Below are 14,475 nucleotides of genomic sequence, written 5' to 3' on the forward strand. Positions count from 1 at the left end.
GCAGGGTAAGAGATCACCACCTATTTTTACTTTTACTACAAAATGAAAATATAAACAGACGGTGTTCAGTGTGTACATATAACTCAATTCACTTGAAAACAGGAAAGTGCATTTATTTTGTGGGACACCATACGCATGGCCGTGCCACAGAGAGCAGAGGGGAAGAAGGAACACACAGGCACAGAGCAGTCTCTACGAGCCGGCAGTGTGTGCACAGCGGAATCTCAGCTCAGAGGGACTGATAAACACTCTGAATTATCAGCATTTGAAAATAACTAGAATTTATTGCTTTGATATATAGACCAACTAAAGGAAGACTAACACAGTGCTACTGAGAAAAATTCTGATGGAATCTACCTCAATCTATGAATCATGCAACTGTATGTGAATAGGCTGAACTACTCCCAAAGAACCATTTATAAACCCAAAGCCAAGGGGCACACCAACACTTAGAAGTGGAGAAAACAAGAAAGAACCAGCACAGGAACCCAAGGAAGAGCCGGGAAGGGGGGAACCAGGAGAGCGAGGTCACGGGAACAGCGGAGGGGTGGTGGGAGCTACTACTGAGGGCTATGGAGAGACGAGCAGTGTCTCCTGGACCTGGCATGAGGGTGCCAGGAGGGACTTGGACAAGCAGGTAGGAAGGGGGCAGAGAGCAAATGGAAGGCGCAGAGGTAGAGGCAGTGAGGGACGATGACTTTGAAGATAAGTGTCATGTGAAGAGAAGCTGATAAAGTAGATGGAAGCTGGAGTAACATGTGGGACTCGGGATCTTTTTCTTAGTTTTTAACACACAAGACACGAGATGATATAAATTTCTCCAATATCACTGGTTCTGATGGGACAGAAAACTTGTGGAAGTTTCAAGACCTGTTTCTGAACAATCCTAAATTCGGCAAAGGTGCCTCAGAGACCCTCTCTACCACTGCAGGTCCAGTCCTAGAGGGTTTACTACATGATTTTATTTAGAAATCAATCAATCAATAAAGTTTTCACAGTTTTTTAAGAAGTATTAAGCCAGCAATTGAGAGGAAGCTCATTATCAAAAACAAAGGGAAATCCATCAACTGATGACTAGATTAAAAAAAAAAAAAAAAACCACTGTGGCATACCCATCCAAAAAGATTATCTGGCAATAAAAAGGAATGAAGTGCTGATACATACTACAACACGAATGAATTTTGAAAACATTACTTTAAGTGAAAGAAGCTAGTTACAAAAGTTCACATATTATACAATACCATTTTTGTGCAGTGTCCAGAATAGGCAAATCCACAGAGAAAGAGAGACTAGTGGTGGCCAGGGACTCAGGGGAAAGGGCACACAGGGTGTGGGTGACTGGTAATGGGTATGGGGTTTCTTTTTAGGGTGGTGAAAATGTTCTAAAATTGACTGTAGTGATGCCTGTACAACTCTGTGAATATACTAAAAAGCACCCACTGAATTGTACCCTTTAAAAGAGGGAAGCTTAGGGCATAAGAATTATATCTCAATAAAGCAGGCTTTTTTTTAAAACAAGGAAAGAAAAAGGGAATTAGCCCTAAGCACCTGCCCTACACCAGAAACTCAACACACACTCTTTAGGGAATGTATTACACCCCATTGTACTGCCAAGCCCAAGCCCCACCTTTCTAACCACATGGCATCATCTAGTTAATGAGTGTTTCTGGTTAAAAGACAAGAGTTTATAGTTTATTTTTGAAGGCAATATACCCTTATTCTGATCATTGTCTCTTTAAATTCTGTGATGGTCTCCCATACCTTCATCTCTGCATCTATTCCATAAAAGAATACATCTATTCCATAAAAAACCGCAGACCTAGTTTTGATTTTATACAGCTAACAGCTCATCAATATCGACAACACACATCTTAGTGCTGACAAATGTTTAGTGTTTGTATATAGTGAAATACTTTTTAGGAAGTCAAACAAAAAAAACAAGAGGAAGTCCACACACAGTAGGATACAGGAAGAAAATGAAGACAGTCAGGAGAAAGGCAGGACAGTGAAAATGAAAAGACCTGCCGAGAATGGTTTCACTGTTTTGCTTGAAGCAAATGTTCAAATTGGAACGCCCAGATTCAAACACACAAGCATGCCATAAAGGCAGACAGAATTACTGCCAGTCAGCTTTTTAAGTTGATACACAGTTTGCTATAAAAATGGCAATTTCCATTAATGTAACAGGTGGTATATCTCAACTAGACTATATACAAACGGTAGAAATTATAAAAACCAGCTCTTATACTTCTCCCTGTATCTTCAACCCTCTCCCCCAGCCCCAAATCACACTCATTCATAAAATCCTGGATACAGCCAAGCGTCTAAAAATGTTTTACTGGTTTGTAATTATCTAATATTAGAAGTAAATATTTAAACAATATCTTGAGACCATAAGACAAAATTAAAGGAGAAGTTAGATAACATTGTGAAGCCAGTGTTCAGTCTTTACTGCTGATAACTTTTCCTTGGAAAAGCTGACCTTCGTACCTCATCACTGGTCCACCCAAAGCTGTCAGTGAGGTCTGTGGTGGACGCAGCTTCCTGGTCTAAGAGCAGAAGCTGTGCAAACAACCGCTGTAACTGCAAAGGTATGATTCGGACCTGAATGAGAAAAAAATGCATTTCTAAATATCTTTTAAATGTTGGTTGGGCCTTTTTAAAAGAACTGCATACTAATTTTCTCCTACCTCCTAGTTCATTTAGTTCACTCGGGAGAAAATTTATAAATATTTTAAGGGGTGAATGAAGATTCATTTTTCTTTGAAAATTTTAATTCAATACAATTCTTAGCTATATTGACATATCACAGATCAGTATTAAAACCCAAACAGGCCCTAATAAACCACCCAATTAATTACAGAATGACAGTAATTCAAGTCTCTAATAGTTCATCCTTTCTCCAAAATACCTCAGTTACAGACATACTCCCTATGAGGAATTTTCCAGTCACAAGTATCTCACAGGGCTGGCTGCACCCTCCGTTGCTTTCTTCCTGCTGGCGCCACGCCCGTTCCTGCCTGTGTGCTGTGGGCCAGGGCCCTGAGAAGGCTGCCTGGAGCCTGATCTGAAGACTGGACTTAAATATCTAAAGTAAGAATAAGCCTTTAGAAAACTTTATGGCAATTTTGCATTGCCACAGCATTTTTATTATATCCAATGAAAGTCTGATCTTCAACAGACTGTGAATAAAAAAACAAAAAAAACGGGCTTTTTGCCACACGGGGAGTTTGAGAAGCACTGGGCTGGATCATGAAAGACTCTTATTAAGAAGTACAGGGCTGGACTTCCCTGGTGGTGCAGTGGATAAGAATCTGCCTGCCAATGCAAGGGACACGGGTTCAAGCCCTGGTCCGGGAAGATCCCACATGCCGCAGAGCAGCTAAGCCCGTGCACCACAACTACTGAGCCTGCGCTCTAGAGCCCACGAGCCACAACTACTGAGCCTGTGTGCTGCAACTACTGAAGATGGCATCTGGTTAAAAGACAAGAGTTTATAGTTTATTTTTGAAGGCAATATACCCTTATTCTGATCATTGTCTCTTTAAATTCTGTGATGGTCTCCCATACCTTCATCTCTGCATCTATTCCATAAAAGAATACATCTATTCCATAAAAAACCGCAGACCTAGTTTTGATTTTATACAGCTAACAGCTCATCAATATCGACAACACACATCTTAGTGCTGACAAATGTTTAGTGTTTGTATATAGTGAAATACTTTTTAGGAAGTCAAACAAAAAAAACAAGAGGAAGTCCACACACAGTAGGATACAGGAAGAAAATGAAGACAGTCAGGAGAAAGGCAGGACAGTGAAAATGAAAAGACCTGCCGAGAATGGTTTCACTGTTTTGCTTGAAGCAAATGTTCAAATTGGAACGCCCAGATTCAAACACACAAGCATGCCATAAAGGCAGACAGAATTACTGCCAGTCAGCTTTTTAAGTTGATACACAGTTTGCTATAAAAATGGCAATTTCCATTAATGTAACAGGTGGTATATCTCAACTAGACTATATACAAACGGTAGAAATTATAAAAACCAGCTCTTATACTTCTCCCTGTATCTTCAACCCTCTCCCCCAGCCCCAAATCACACTCATTCATAAAATCCTGGATACAGCCAAGCGTCTAAAAATGTTTTACTGGTTTGTAATTATCTAATATTAGAAGTAAATATTTAAACAATATCTTGAGACCATAAGACAAAATTAAAGGAGAAGTTAGATAACATTGTGAAGCCAGTGTTCAGTCTTTACTGCTGATAACTTTTCCTTGGAAAAGCTGACCTTCGTACCTCATCACTGGTCCACCCAAAGCTGTCAGTGAGGTCTGTGGTGGACGCAGCTTCCTGGTCTAAGAGCAGAAGCTGTGCAAACAACCGCTGTAACTGCAAAGGTATGATTCGGACCTGAATGAGAAAAAAATGCATTTCTAAATATCTTTTAAATGTTGGTTGGGCCTTTTTAAAAGAACTGCATACTAATTTTCTCCTACCTCCTAGTTCATTTAGTTCACTCGGGAGAAAATTTATAAATATTTTAAGGGGTGAATGAAGATTCATTTTTCTTTGAAAATTTTAATTCAATACAATTCTTAGCTATATTGACATATCACAGATCAGTATTAAAACCCAAACAGGCCCTAATAAACCACCCAATTAATTACAGAATGACAGTAATTCAAGTCTCTAATAGTTCATCCTTTCTCCAAAATACCTCAGTTACAGACATACTCCCTATGAGGAATTTTCCAGTCACAAGTATCTCACAGGGCTGGCTGCACCCTCCGTTGCTTTCTTCCTGCTGGCGCCACGCCCGTTCCTGCCTGTGTGCTGTGGGCCAGGGCCCTGAGAAGGCTGCCTGGAGCCTGATCTGAAGACTGGACTTAAATATCTAAAGTAAGAATAAGCCTTTAGAAAACTTTATGGCAATTTTGCATTGCCACAGCATTTTTATTATATCCAATGAAAGTCTGATCTTCAACAGACTGTGAATAAAAAAACAAAAAAAACGGGCTTTTTGCCACACGGGGAGTTTGAGAAGCACTGGGCTGGATCATGAAAGACTCTTATTAAGAAGTACAGGGCTGGACTTCCCTGGTGGTGCAGTGGATAAGAATCTGCCTGCCAATGCAAGGGACACGGGTTCAAGCCCTGGTCCGGGAAGATCCCACATGCCGCAGAGCAGCTAAGCCCGTGCACCACAACTACTGAGCCTGCGCTCTAGAGCCCACGAGCCACAACTACTGAGCCTGTGTGCTGCAACTACTGAAGATGGCACGCCTACATGCCTAGAGCCTGTGCTCCGCGACAAGAAAAGCCACCGCAATGAAAAGCCTTCGCGCTGCAACGAAGAGTAGCCCCCACTCGCGGCAACTAGAGATAAACCCTGCGCACAGCAAAAAAGACCCAACTCAGACAAAAATAAATAAATAAATAAATTTATATAAAAAAAAAGAATCTGCCTGCCAATGCAGGGGACACGGGTTCAAGCCCTGGTCCGGAAGGATCTCTCATGCCGCGGAGCAACTAAGCCATGCACCACAACTGTTGAGCCAGCGCTCTAAAGCCCACGAGCCACAACTACTAAGCCCGTGTGCCACACCTACTGAAGCCCACGTGCCTAGAGTCTGTGCTCTGCAACAAGAGAAGCCACCGCAATGAGAAGCCTGTGCTCAGCAACAAAGACCCAAGGCAGCCAAAAATAAATAAATGAATAAATAAATTTATTAAAAAAAAAAAGTACAGGGCTTCCCTGGTGGCAGTGGTTGAGAATCTGCCTGCCAGTGCAGGGGACACGGGTTCGATCCCTGGTCCGGGAAGATCCCACATGCTGTGGAGCAGCTAAGCCTGTGCGCCACAACTACTGAGCCTGTGCTCTAGAGCCTGCGAGCCACAACTACTGAGCCCATGAGCTACAACTACTGAAGCCCGCACACCTAGAGCCTGTGCTCCGCAACAAGAGAAGCCACCACAGTGAGAAGCCTGTGCACCACAATAAGGAATAGCCCCCGCTCGCCGCAACTAGAGAAGGCCCGCGTGCAGCAACAAAGACCCAACGCAGCCAAAAGTAAATAAATAAATGTATTTAAAAAAATTTATAAAAAAAAAAGAAGTACAGATTTTAGGGGACTTCCCTGGAGGTCCAGTGGTTAAGACTCAGCGCTTCCACTGCTGGGGGGCGTGAGTTTGATCCCTAGTCAGGGAACTGAGATCCTGCATGCCGCACAGCATGGCCCCCCCAAAAAATGTACAGATTTTAGTCTGAGGGTGATAAAGTTCTGAATGATGTTTAAGCAAGGGAGAAATGTGATTAGATACGCACTTACAGTAAACCAATCCCTCACTCAGTTTACTTCCAGAATACCAAACTGAAAGAACACTGGCCCCTTATTTTTTGTTGCTACAAGTAAGTGCATTAAGCAGACTTTCTGGCGTGCCAGTGTGGACAACTCGTATCTCCTTCATGCAGAGAGAGGTATGTCTAAAAAGCAGCAGCAGCATTGCATCTGCATAAGTAATTCTCTGTTGGAAGGGCAGTTCCCTTAACAGTAAGGTATAGGCCAAGACACTTTCTGAAAATAAAGATCATATTTGGTAATTAATAAAATTATTGATTCCTATGAATAAGCAACTTAATTCTTTCCTTAAAACATTTCCTCAGTACTCCAAAAACCCCTGTGAATCAAAGATTTTAATACCTTTGCATCAGGTTTATCCTTATCCTCTAACGAACCAAGCTCTTCCGGGCCAAGAGAAAATAAAGCTTCTAAACAAAAAAGTAGAATCACAGATGTAAATGACATTATCTCATTTTTGAAAACTGTTTTAGAAAGCCAAGGCCATCAGTAAGTAAAAATCAGTTAAAGATTCAGAAATATGACTTGACAATATTTACACCCTTACCCTACCCATCTTGCTTTTCTAACCACTGACCCTATTAGAAAGTGGGAAGCTAACGTTTCAATAAGGGAGAGCTGTAAAAGGAAAATTATACATATAAAAACCGTAACATCAGAAATCTTTGGTGGCTTCCTATTGCCTATGGCAGTGGGTCCCAAAACCCACATGAGGAATACTAGGAAATACACAATATATAATAGTGTCACATGCGTTTGTTTACAAGCCACACGTGAGACTTCCAACCATTCTTTCATAATGAGCACCTTTAACTCTGAGATAACGCCCTTCCCATTTTGGTATGAAAATATCTTTTCTGCATTGAGGGTAATAACAGATGGTGGTGACCTTACCTGGAAAAAGACGTTGGCAACCCAGTGCCGGTCTCCAGAATTTGTTTATAATTCAATGTCTGGGTACGCCACCCAGTGGGGCGTATCTGAATCTTTTGGGAAGTCTGTATTCAAACAGATAGGAACACCTACTGGGAGACTCTGATATACTCCAGGGAGAGAAGGGATGGGACGGGTGTTGCCTTGCACTGAAAACCACTGCTGCCTTAGTGATTACTGTTATGTTATATTCCTCCTGAGCTCCCAGCAGGAACTGGGAAAAACACTACATGAAGGTTACAAACATAAAGGTTAAAGCATAAAAACCATACAAAGACTTCCACAATCGTCTCCCACTACTCCCAGCTACACGGATCTGGGAGTACAGTGGAACTGAATCTAGTCCTATTCCTTTAAATATGATTCCAAAAATTTCCCCTCAGTTCTCCGCCAGTCCTTACCCTTTCCAAATTGTACGTCTTCTTCAATAAGCTTCAGGATCCGCGCTACGCCTTACTAGGAGTGTGCGAGTCACACGAAGGTGTCGGCCCATGTGCTTGGCCGGCCACCCCCTTTGCTAGAGAGAAGGGGGCCCGGGGTTCTGAGCCCTTTCTTCTTAGCGGCGCTCTCCATGACCTGCCTGCCTTCCCCAACAGTCGCCTTCCTCACCCTCTTCTTAAGGCTACTTTTCTACTTTAAGTTGCCCTTGAACTTCAATTATACTAAAACTTGGGAAAAACTTAACCTCCATAGGAACCCGCTTATTCATGCTCCAAATTTCTAACGGTGGAACTACTGAAGGCACTGGGGGGATATTTTTATGGAGTGGATGGAGTCACAGACAAGAGGCAACACTCAAATCTACATGCACTTCGACCCATTAGAATGGCCCTGGGAAGGGGATAACGGTAATTATACACTAAATCTCTGGTGGCAGGAAGTCTCTGTAAGCTTAGAAGCAACAGAAAATGTCACAAAACTTTGCTAAATTTGGTAGTGGTGGGAAGGGGGATGAGATACTGGATACAGGATGAGCCAGGTTGTCTGTCCTCAGAATATGGAGACATAGTGGGGAGCTGAGCTACAGCCATGGAGCTTCGTAGCTGGGGGCCCCCGATCAGGGCCATGTGAAGGCAGAGGAATCTTCACACTGAAATCAAGGGAGCACAGAGACTAAGACACTTGTGGAGGAAGCTAGTTTGCAGAGGAGGAATGGGACAAACGTGTAGGGAAAAACAGGGGCAAGAAAAGTTGCCCTTGAACTTCAATTATACTAAAACTTGGGAAAAACTTAACCTCCATAGGAACCCGCTTATTCATGCTCCAAATTTCTAACGGTGGAACTACTGAAGGCACTGGGGGGATATTTTTATGGAGTGGATGGAGTCACAGACAAGAGGCAACACTCAAATCTACATGCACTTCGACCCATTAGAATGGCCCTGGGAAGGGGATAACGGTAATTATACACTAAATCTCTGGTGGCAGGAAGTCTCTGTAAGCTTAGAAGCAACAGAAAATGTCACAAAACTTTGCTAAATTTGGTAGTGGTGGGAAGGGGGATGAGATACTGGATACAGGATGAGCCAGGTTGTCTGTCCTCAGAATATGGAGACATAGTGGGGAGCTGAGCTACAGCCATGGAGCTTCGTAGCTGGGGGCCCCCGATCAGGGCCATGTGAAGGCAGAGGAATCTTCACACTGAAATCAAGGGAGCACAGAGACTAAGACACTTGTGGAGGAAGCTAGTTTGCAGAGGAGGAATGGGACAAACGTGTAGGGAAAAATAGGGGCAAGAAATCAAGGGTCCAAGGAGGTCAGGGTGGCTTCCTGTAGGTGGTTTCTAGGAGATTCCCCTATATTCTTACAGTAAACCTCCCTTTTAATTGAGCTACTTTGAGTGGGTTTCTGTTCCTTTTACACAGTCCCTTATCTAACACCTTGGATCTCTGGAATTCAGAATTTCCAGATTTTAGAAAGGTAATATGAAGAAAGTGTCCAATATGTTAACATTATATCCCCAGCAGAGTCTCGGACAAACAGTATCTATTAATCAAGGACTTAATATTCCTGTGACAAATGTATGACTGCTCACCCAAGTGAGATAATTAAGACTATCAACAGTCTCACAGCAGGTCAGGCTCTCGGGCCAAACAAGTTCAGATTATTAGGTCAGGCTGTCAGAGTTTTCCAGATTTCAGAACTTCAGATAAACGATTGTGGACTGTATGAATAATGTGACAACCCCTCCCCACTCCAAAAGGAAGCATATAACTGTACTGAGTAACTCTGGTTTAAGTGTTTATTACTTTGAGAAACTCAAAAATACAAATGGTGTACAATAATGAAGGCTGGCACTCATGACAAAATTGTCTATGTTGTACTTTAAATAATAGGAATTAGAAAAGAAATACATTGCCTTATTTTTTTTATCTTGTTACTGAACATTACTGTGTTCACACAGAAAATATTCATAATTTAAGCTTCACATTCCTCTGCAGAATTACCAGTTTATGTCCCTCATTAGCAACAATTAACACACACTGTCGAATACACATTTAAAATACTTTGTCTTCTTGTGATTCTGCATAATTAATTACAGGTAGATACGAGGATACATATTACCAGCCAAATGCATGTAATGCAGCATACCTCTGAATTCAGGTGTGAAATGAAGAGTCTGAAGAAGGGAATTGAGGTAACAGGTTCCACCCTGATTTCTGATTCCACTTAAATTGGTGAATTCTCTAGGCGCAGGTGGCTCCAAAGCTTTGGTCTTTAATTTCTTCCCTTTTCCATAATGATCATCTGACACACTGGAATAATCCTCTTCAAACAGGTCCCCAAACATTGTGAAACTAAATACTACCCTTAAAAAAATATAACATGTTATATAAACGTTTTTATTTTTAAAACAAAACTTCCCCACATCTCCCTTTTATACTTGGGAGTCTCCATTTTAAGTCACTCTTTAGAAAGTCCAGACAGTAGTTCGGGCTTTGGAGGCAGCAAGACCTGAATTTTTTCATCCCTGCTCCACACTACCTGTGTGACCATGGGCAGGTTACTTAACCCACGTTCTTATAAGTAAAATGCGATACCAACTGTCACGCAATCAAATAACATAATGAAAGAAAGGCATTTAGGGTACAGGGTTTAGCCCACAATAAACGACAGCTGTTTTTAAAAAGGCATATTGATATCACTAGTGAAAAAAAAAGAAAACCCATCAATACACCTAATCTGCTGAGGTGGCAGAGCCAAAGCTAGATTCTGAGCGTTGACAATGGCCTAGGGACCATGAATCACTTCCTAAAATCTCTGCTTCTCAAATTCCTTGCACCCAGATTATGACACTTAAATAAGTTAAATGGAACAAATTAATCTTTATAGTAGTTTAATACATGTCCCCAAAGACGGACAGCCAGGTGGAGATTCACTGGGAAAAAAACACTGCCATTTAAATAATGGAGCCTCGAGGGCTTTACAACATGTATCCATCCGGTGATCCCAACATTAGCTCCTGGGGTCTAAAGAATCCGCTCAAGGTCTCACATCGAGTGTGGAGGAGGGTCACCTGGAGACGAGAAAGGCCAAGCGCCTAGCACAGTTCCTAAGGGATAGGAAACGCTGAAATGCAATTATTTGCCTTTTCAACCCGCTCCTCAGAAGAAAAGCACAAGAAATGGAACTTGAAAGTGTGGCCTCGAGCGCGTGGTCTAGATTCCGGTCTTCTCCGCTCCACGGTCAGACCAGGCCCTCAAGCCCTCCAAGCCACCGAGCCCAGGGGCGCGAGGAGGCAAAGGTCCCCGAGGCGGGGGACAGCAGCCCCACACCAGGAGGACGCCGCATGCCGGGGCCGGCCCGGGCAGCCTCTCGCCTCGGCCCCCCTCATCCCTCCCGAGATCCCCGGCCGCAGGCCCCACTTACTGCCTAAAGCCCAGACCCCCGCCCCGTCCAAAACTCGAAGCGAAAGAACGCGCCGCTACCGGGGACCGCCATGTTGACGTCAGCAACTCTCCCGCGGCACCGCGCGTGAGCGATTTATGGAACGCACGGACTACGTCTCCCGGGATGCCCGGCGGGGTAGCGCCGGCCCGCGGCGCGGGGCCTTATGGGCAATGTAGTTCTTTTGGCCTGAGAATGCGGGTGTCGCGTTGGGTGAACAGTGCTCGCTTCCTTGTCTGCTGGCGGGTTCGCGAGTCCGCTCGGTGAGCCGGCCACTCATTCGTTCACTTTTTAAAGTTTTTTTTTTTATAGTGTTTATTTATTTTTACTTGTTGACAGTTTTGATTTATTTATTTATTTATGTCTGTGTTGGTTATTCGTTTCTGTGCGAGGGCCTTCTCTAGTTGTGGCAAGCGGGGGCCACTCTTCATCGCGATGCGCGGGCCTCTGACTATCACGGTCTCTCTCGTTGCGGAGCACAGGCTCCAGACGCGCAGGCTCAGTAATTGTGGCTCACGGGCCCAGTCGCTCCGCGGCATGTGGGATCCTCCCAGACCAGGGCTCGAACCCGTGTCCCCTATTCTCAACCACTGTGCCACCAAGGAAGCCCTTAAAGTTTATTTTTATTTCTTTTCGCAACGCATGTTAGTTGCAGTAGAGAGTACAAAGATCGCTTGTCATTTGGCGCGGCTAATGCCAAGTTACTTAAACCTTGGAAACATTTGTGTAGGGCTTCAAGAGTGCCGTGCACTTACAGAGACATTTTACAGGCGTATCTCCTGTGAAAAATGTTCCAAGTAACTATGATCCTTTATAACATCCTCGGTGTTTACTTTGCGCCAACTCTCATACACAAGAGTACGCCAAAAATACTTCAAAATCTCCTCTCTTGCCCTCTTGAGCACCTTTGGTGGACTCTTTCAATAGCCTATTTAGGCTCTTCTGGCCGTCTCCCCTGTCGAATGAGGGCAACGGGAAGAAAATCATTTTGACTTCAGCTAAAGATTTGAGAGAATGAGAACAGCAATAGTGATAGACGAAGCCACAAGGCAGGAGTCAAAGGGATTTCCTTTCGTGGGTATTTAACTGGTAGCGTGGACGAGTTTCCTGTAAAGAGGGCAGCCCCAACTGGAGGCAGGGGACTAGTTGGAAGGTTGAAGGTCTAGACCAGGAAACCACAATGGGAATCGCATCTTCTCAGTGCTTATCAGTCTTACGTCTCGGCCACCTCCCCCTTGGCAGCCTCCTCTTCATGATTCTCGTCCCTGGCTCCAAGGCACTCTATCCTGCTGCTTCTCTTTCTGCCTTTTGACTGCTTTTTCTTTGCCCACTGTGCTTCATTCCCCTCTTCCTAACAGTGGATATTCCTCAAAGTTCCACTCCCTGGCCAAGAATTAGCACTGGAACGTTAGCTTCTGAGGACGCAGGCTCACCCTTGTACCCAGCTGTATCCCGGCCATCTCAACAGTGCCTGGCTCATTACAGGATCTTAATAAATATGTGTTAAGTGAATGAAACGTCTGTTAACACCACCATCCTTCGCCTCATCCAGCATCAAAGTCTCGGAGCTGTCTTTGAAACTTCATCTTTTCTCCATGAATCCAATCATTTGTAACTCTAAGTATCACCTGGACAATGCTTCTTCTGTTTCCCTGGCTCCCTCTCTGCCTGTCAGACCCTCATTAAGTCTCACCCACTTTAGAATGACAACATTTTAGGTGGACTGCCGCTTTCTCCATCCCATCATGCATGTCACTACCAGATCCATCTGAGGCACACCCTGGGCTCGCATTTCTCTACCAAAGAGGCTTTGGTGATTCTCTGGTATCTAGTCTAGAAATTCCACCATGGTCCAAACACTATTTTTTTTTAATAAATTTATTTATTTGTTTATTTTTGGCTGCATCGGATCTTGGTTGCTGCACGCGGGCTTTTGCTAGTTGCGGCGAGCGGGGGCTACTCTTCGTTGCGGGGTGCGAACTTCCCTCACCAGGGAAGCCCCAACTGTGGGTTCCTCATATTCATCCATATGCCCTTTATTAGGTTGAGAAACTTCCCTTCTTTTCCTCGTTTGCTGAGAATTTTTATCAGAAATGAATATTGGATTTTATCAAACATTTTTTTCTGTGCCTATTGAAATGATTACATGGTTTTACTTTTATAGCTTATTTATATGGTGAATTACCTTGATTGATTTTCTAATGTTAAAACAGCCTTGCACTCCTGGAATAAATCTCACTTGGTTATGACGTATTATATTTTTATGTATGACATGGTACATATATATGTTTATATTATTGAATTTGGTTTGTTAAATTTTTGTTTAGAATTTTTGCATCTGTGTTCTTGAGGGGTATTGGGTCTATCGTGTAACCGAGCAGGGCCCTATGGGGCCTTCCCAGAGCATGCCTTCCCCCATATCCTTTGTTTTAGCTCCTCTCTGAAGTACCTACATAATAGTAATTTTTTTTTCAGTTTCTATTCACAAAGAAAAAGCTCCAGTCCATCTTCTGATTTTTTTGAAAAATTCCTGACATTACAGAACTCAACTGAAACGTATTAATATTCCACTCTTACATTTCCATGACAAACAAAAGAATTTCATGAGCCAGAACAAACAAACAAACAAAAAAGCCAGGGTAGATAATAGTATTTGATGCAAATTTCCTGCGCTGTTTTGCAGATGTAAAAGCCCCCTACCAAATGGAAAAACTACTTGCTGACCATGAGCACAGACCCCCAGGCCTCCTGGAGCCTAAGGACTGATAATCTTAACCCCTGTGACACCGCCCTGCTGCCTCACCATCAGCCCATCACAGAATTGTGCACAAGCTGACAGTACCCTGTGACAGCCCCGTCTCACCTGCCCTTTAAAAATGCTTTGCCAAAACCTTTCAGGGAGCTTGAGACTTTTCAGGGCATGAACCACCTCATCTCCTTCATGGCCTTGCAATAAACTTTTCTCTGCTCCAAACTCCTTATTTAGTTTTGTTATGTGGCAATGCTGGTCTCATAGACCAATTCTATGGTCTTGTAACACGGAAGAGCAAAATCTGACTCCATGTTGGATCCGTTTCTTTTACTTTAACCTTTGCTACTTTAACCTTTGCTTTTCACTTACTTTTATTATTATAATCATACACAATGGCCTGCCTCAGGGAACCCTACCCTTCTGCCTGAATGTTAAACTAAAGGACCTTTGTTCAGCTCTCAGGGAGACAATCTGACCCTGTCCACCTGTGAATGGCTGCAGCAAAGAAGAAATTGACACATCCCCTCCCCCATGCTGGCC

At 43.4% G+C, this 14,475-nt stretch overlaps 1 protein-coding gene across 1 annotated transcript in view; it reads right to left on the reverse strand.

Annotated features, from left to right (window-relative positions):
• The window catches only part of USP40 (ubiquitin specific peptidase 40), a 104,865-nt gene extending 94,755 nt beyond the window's left edge, over positions 1-10,110 (reverse strand). Inside the window, exons 1-3 of the mRNA XM_007445733.1 lie at positions 9,888-10,110; positions 6,705-6,772; positions 4,300-4,413 (exon numbers count right to left, since the gene is read on the reverse strand). Coding sequence (XP_007445795.1) covers positions 4,300-4,413; positions 6,705-6,772; positions 9,888-10,086 — 381 coding nt within the window. The 5' untranslated portion in view covers positions 10,087-10,110. The remainder of the gene's footprint in view (positions 1-4,299; positions 4,414-6,704; positions 6,773-9,887) is intronic.
• Between the last annotated feature and the right edge of the window lie 4,365 nt (positions 10,111-14,475).

This window comes from Lipotes vexillifer, unplaced genomic scaffold (genome assembly GCF_000442215.2).
Source record: "Lipotes vexillifer unplaced genomic scaffold, Lipotes_vexillifer_v1.1 scaffold1492, whole genome shotgun sequence".
NCBI classification, from domain to species: domain Eukaryota; kingdom Metazoa; phylum Chordata; class Mammalia; order Artiodactyla; family Lipotidae; genus Lipotes; species Lipotes vexillifer.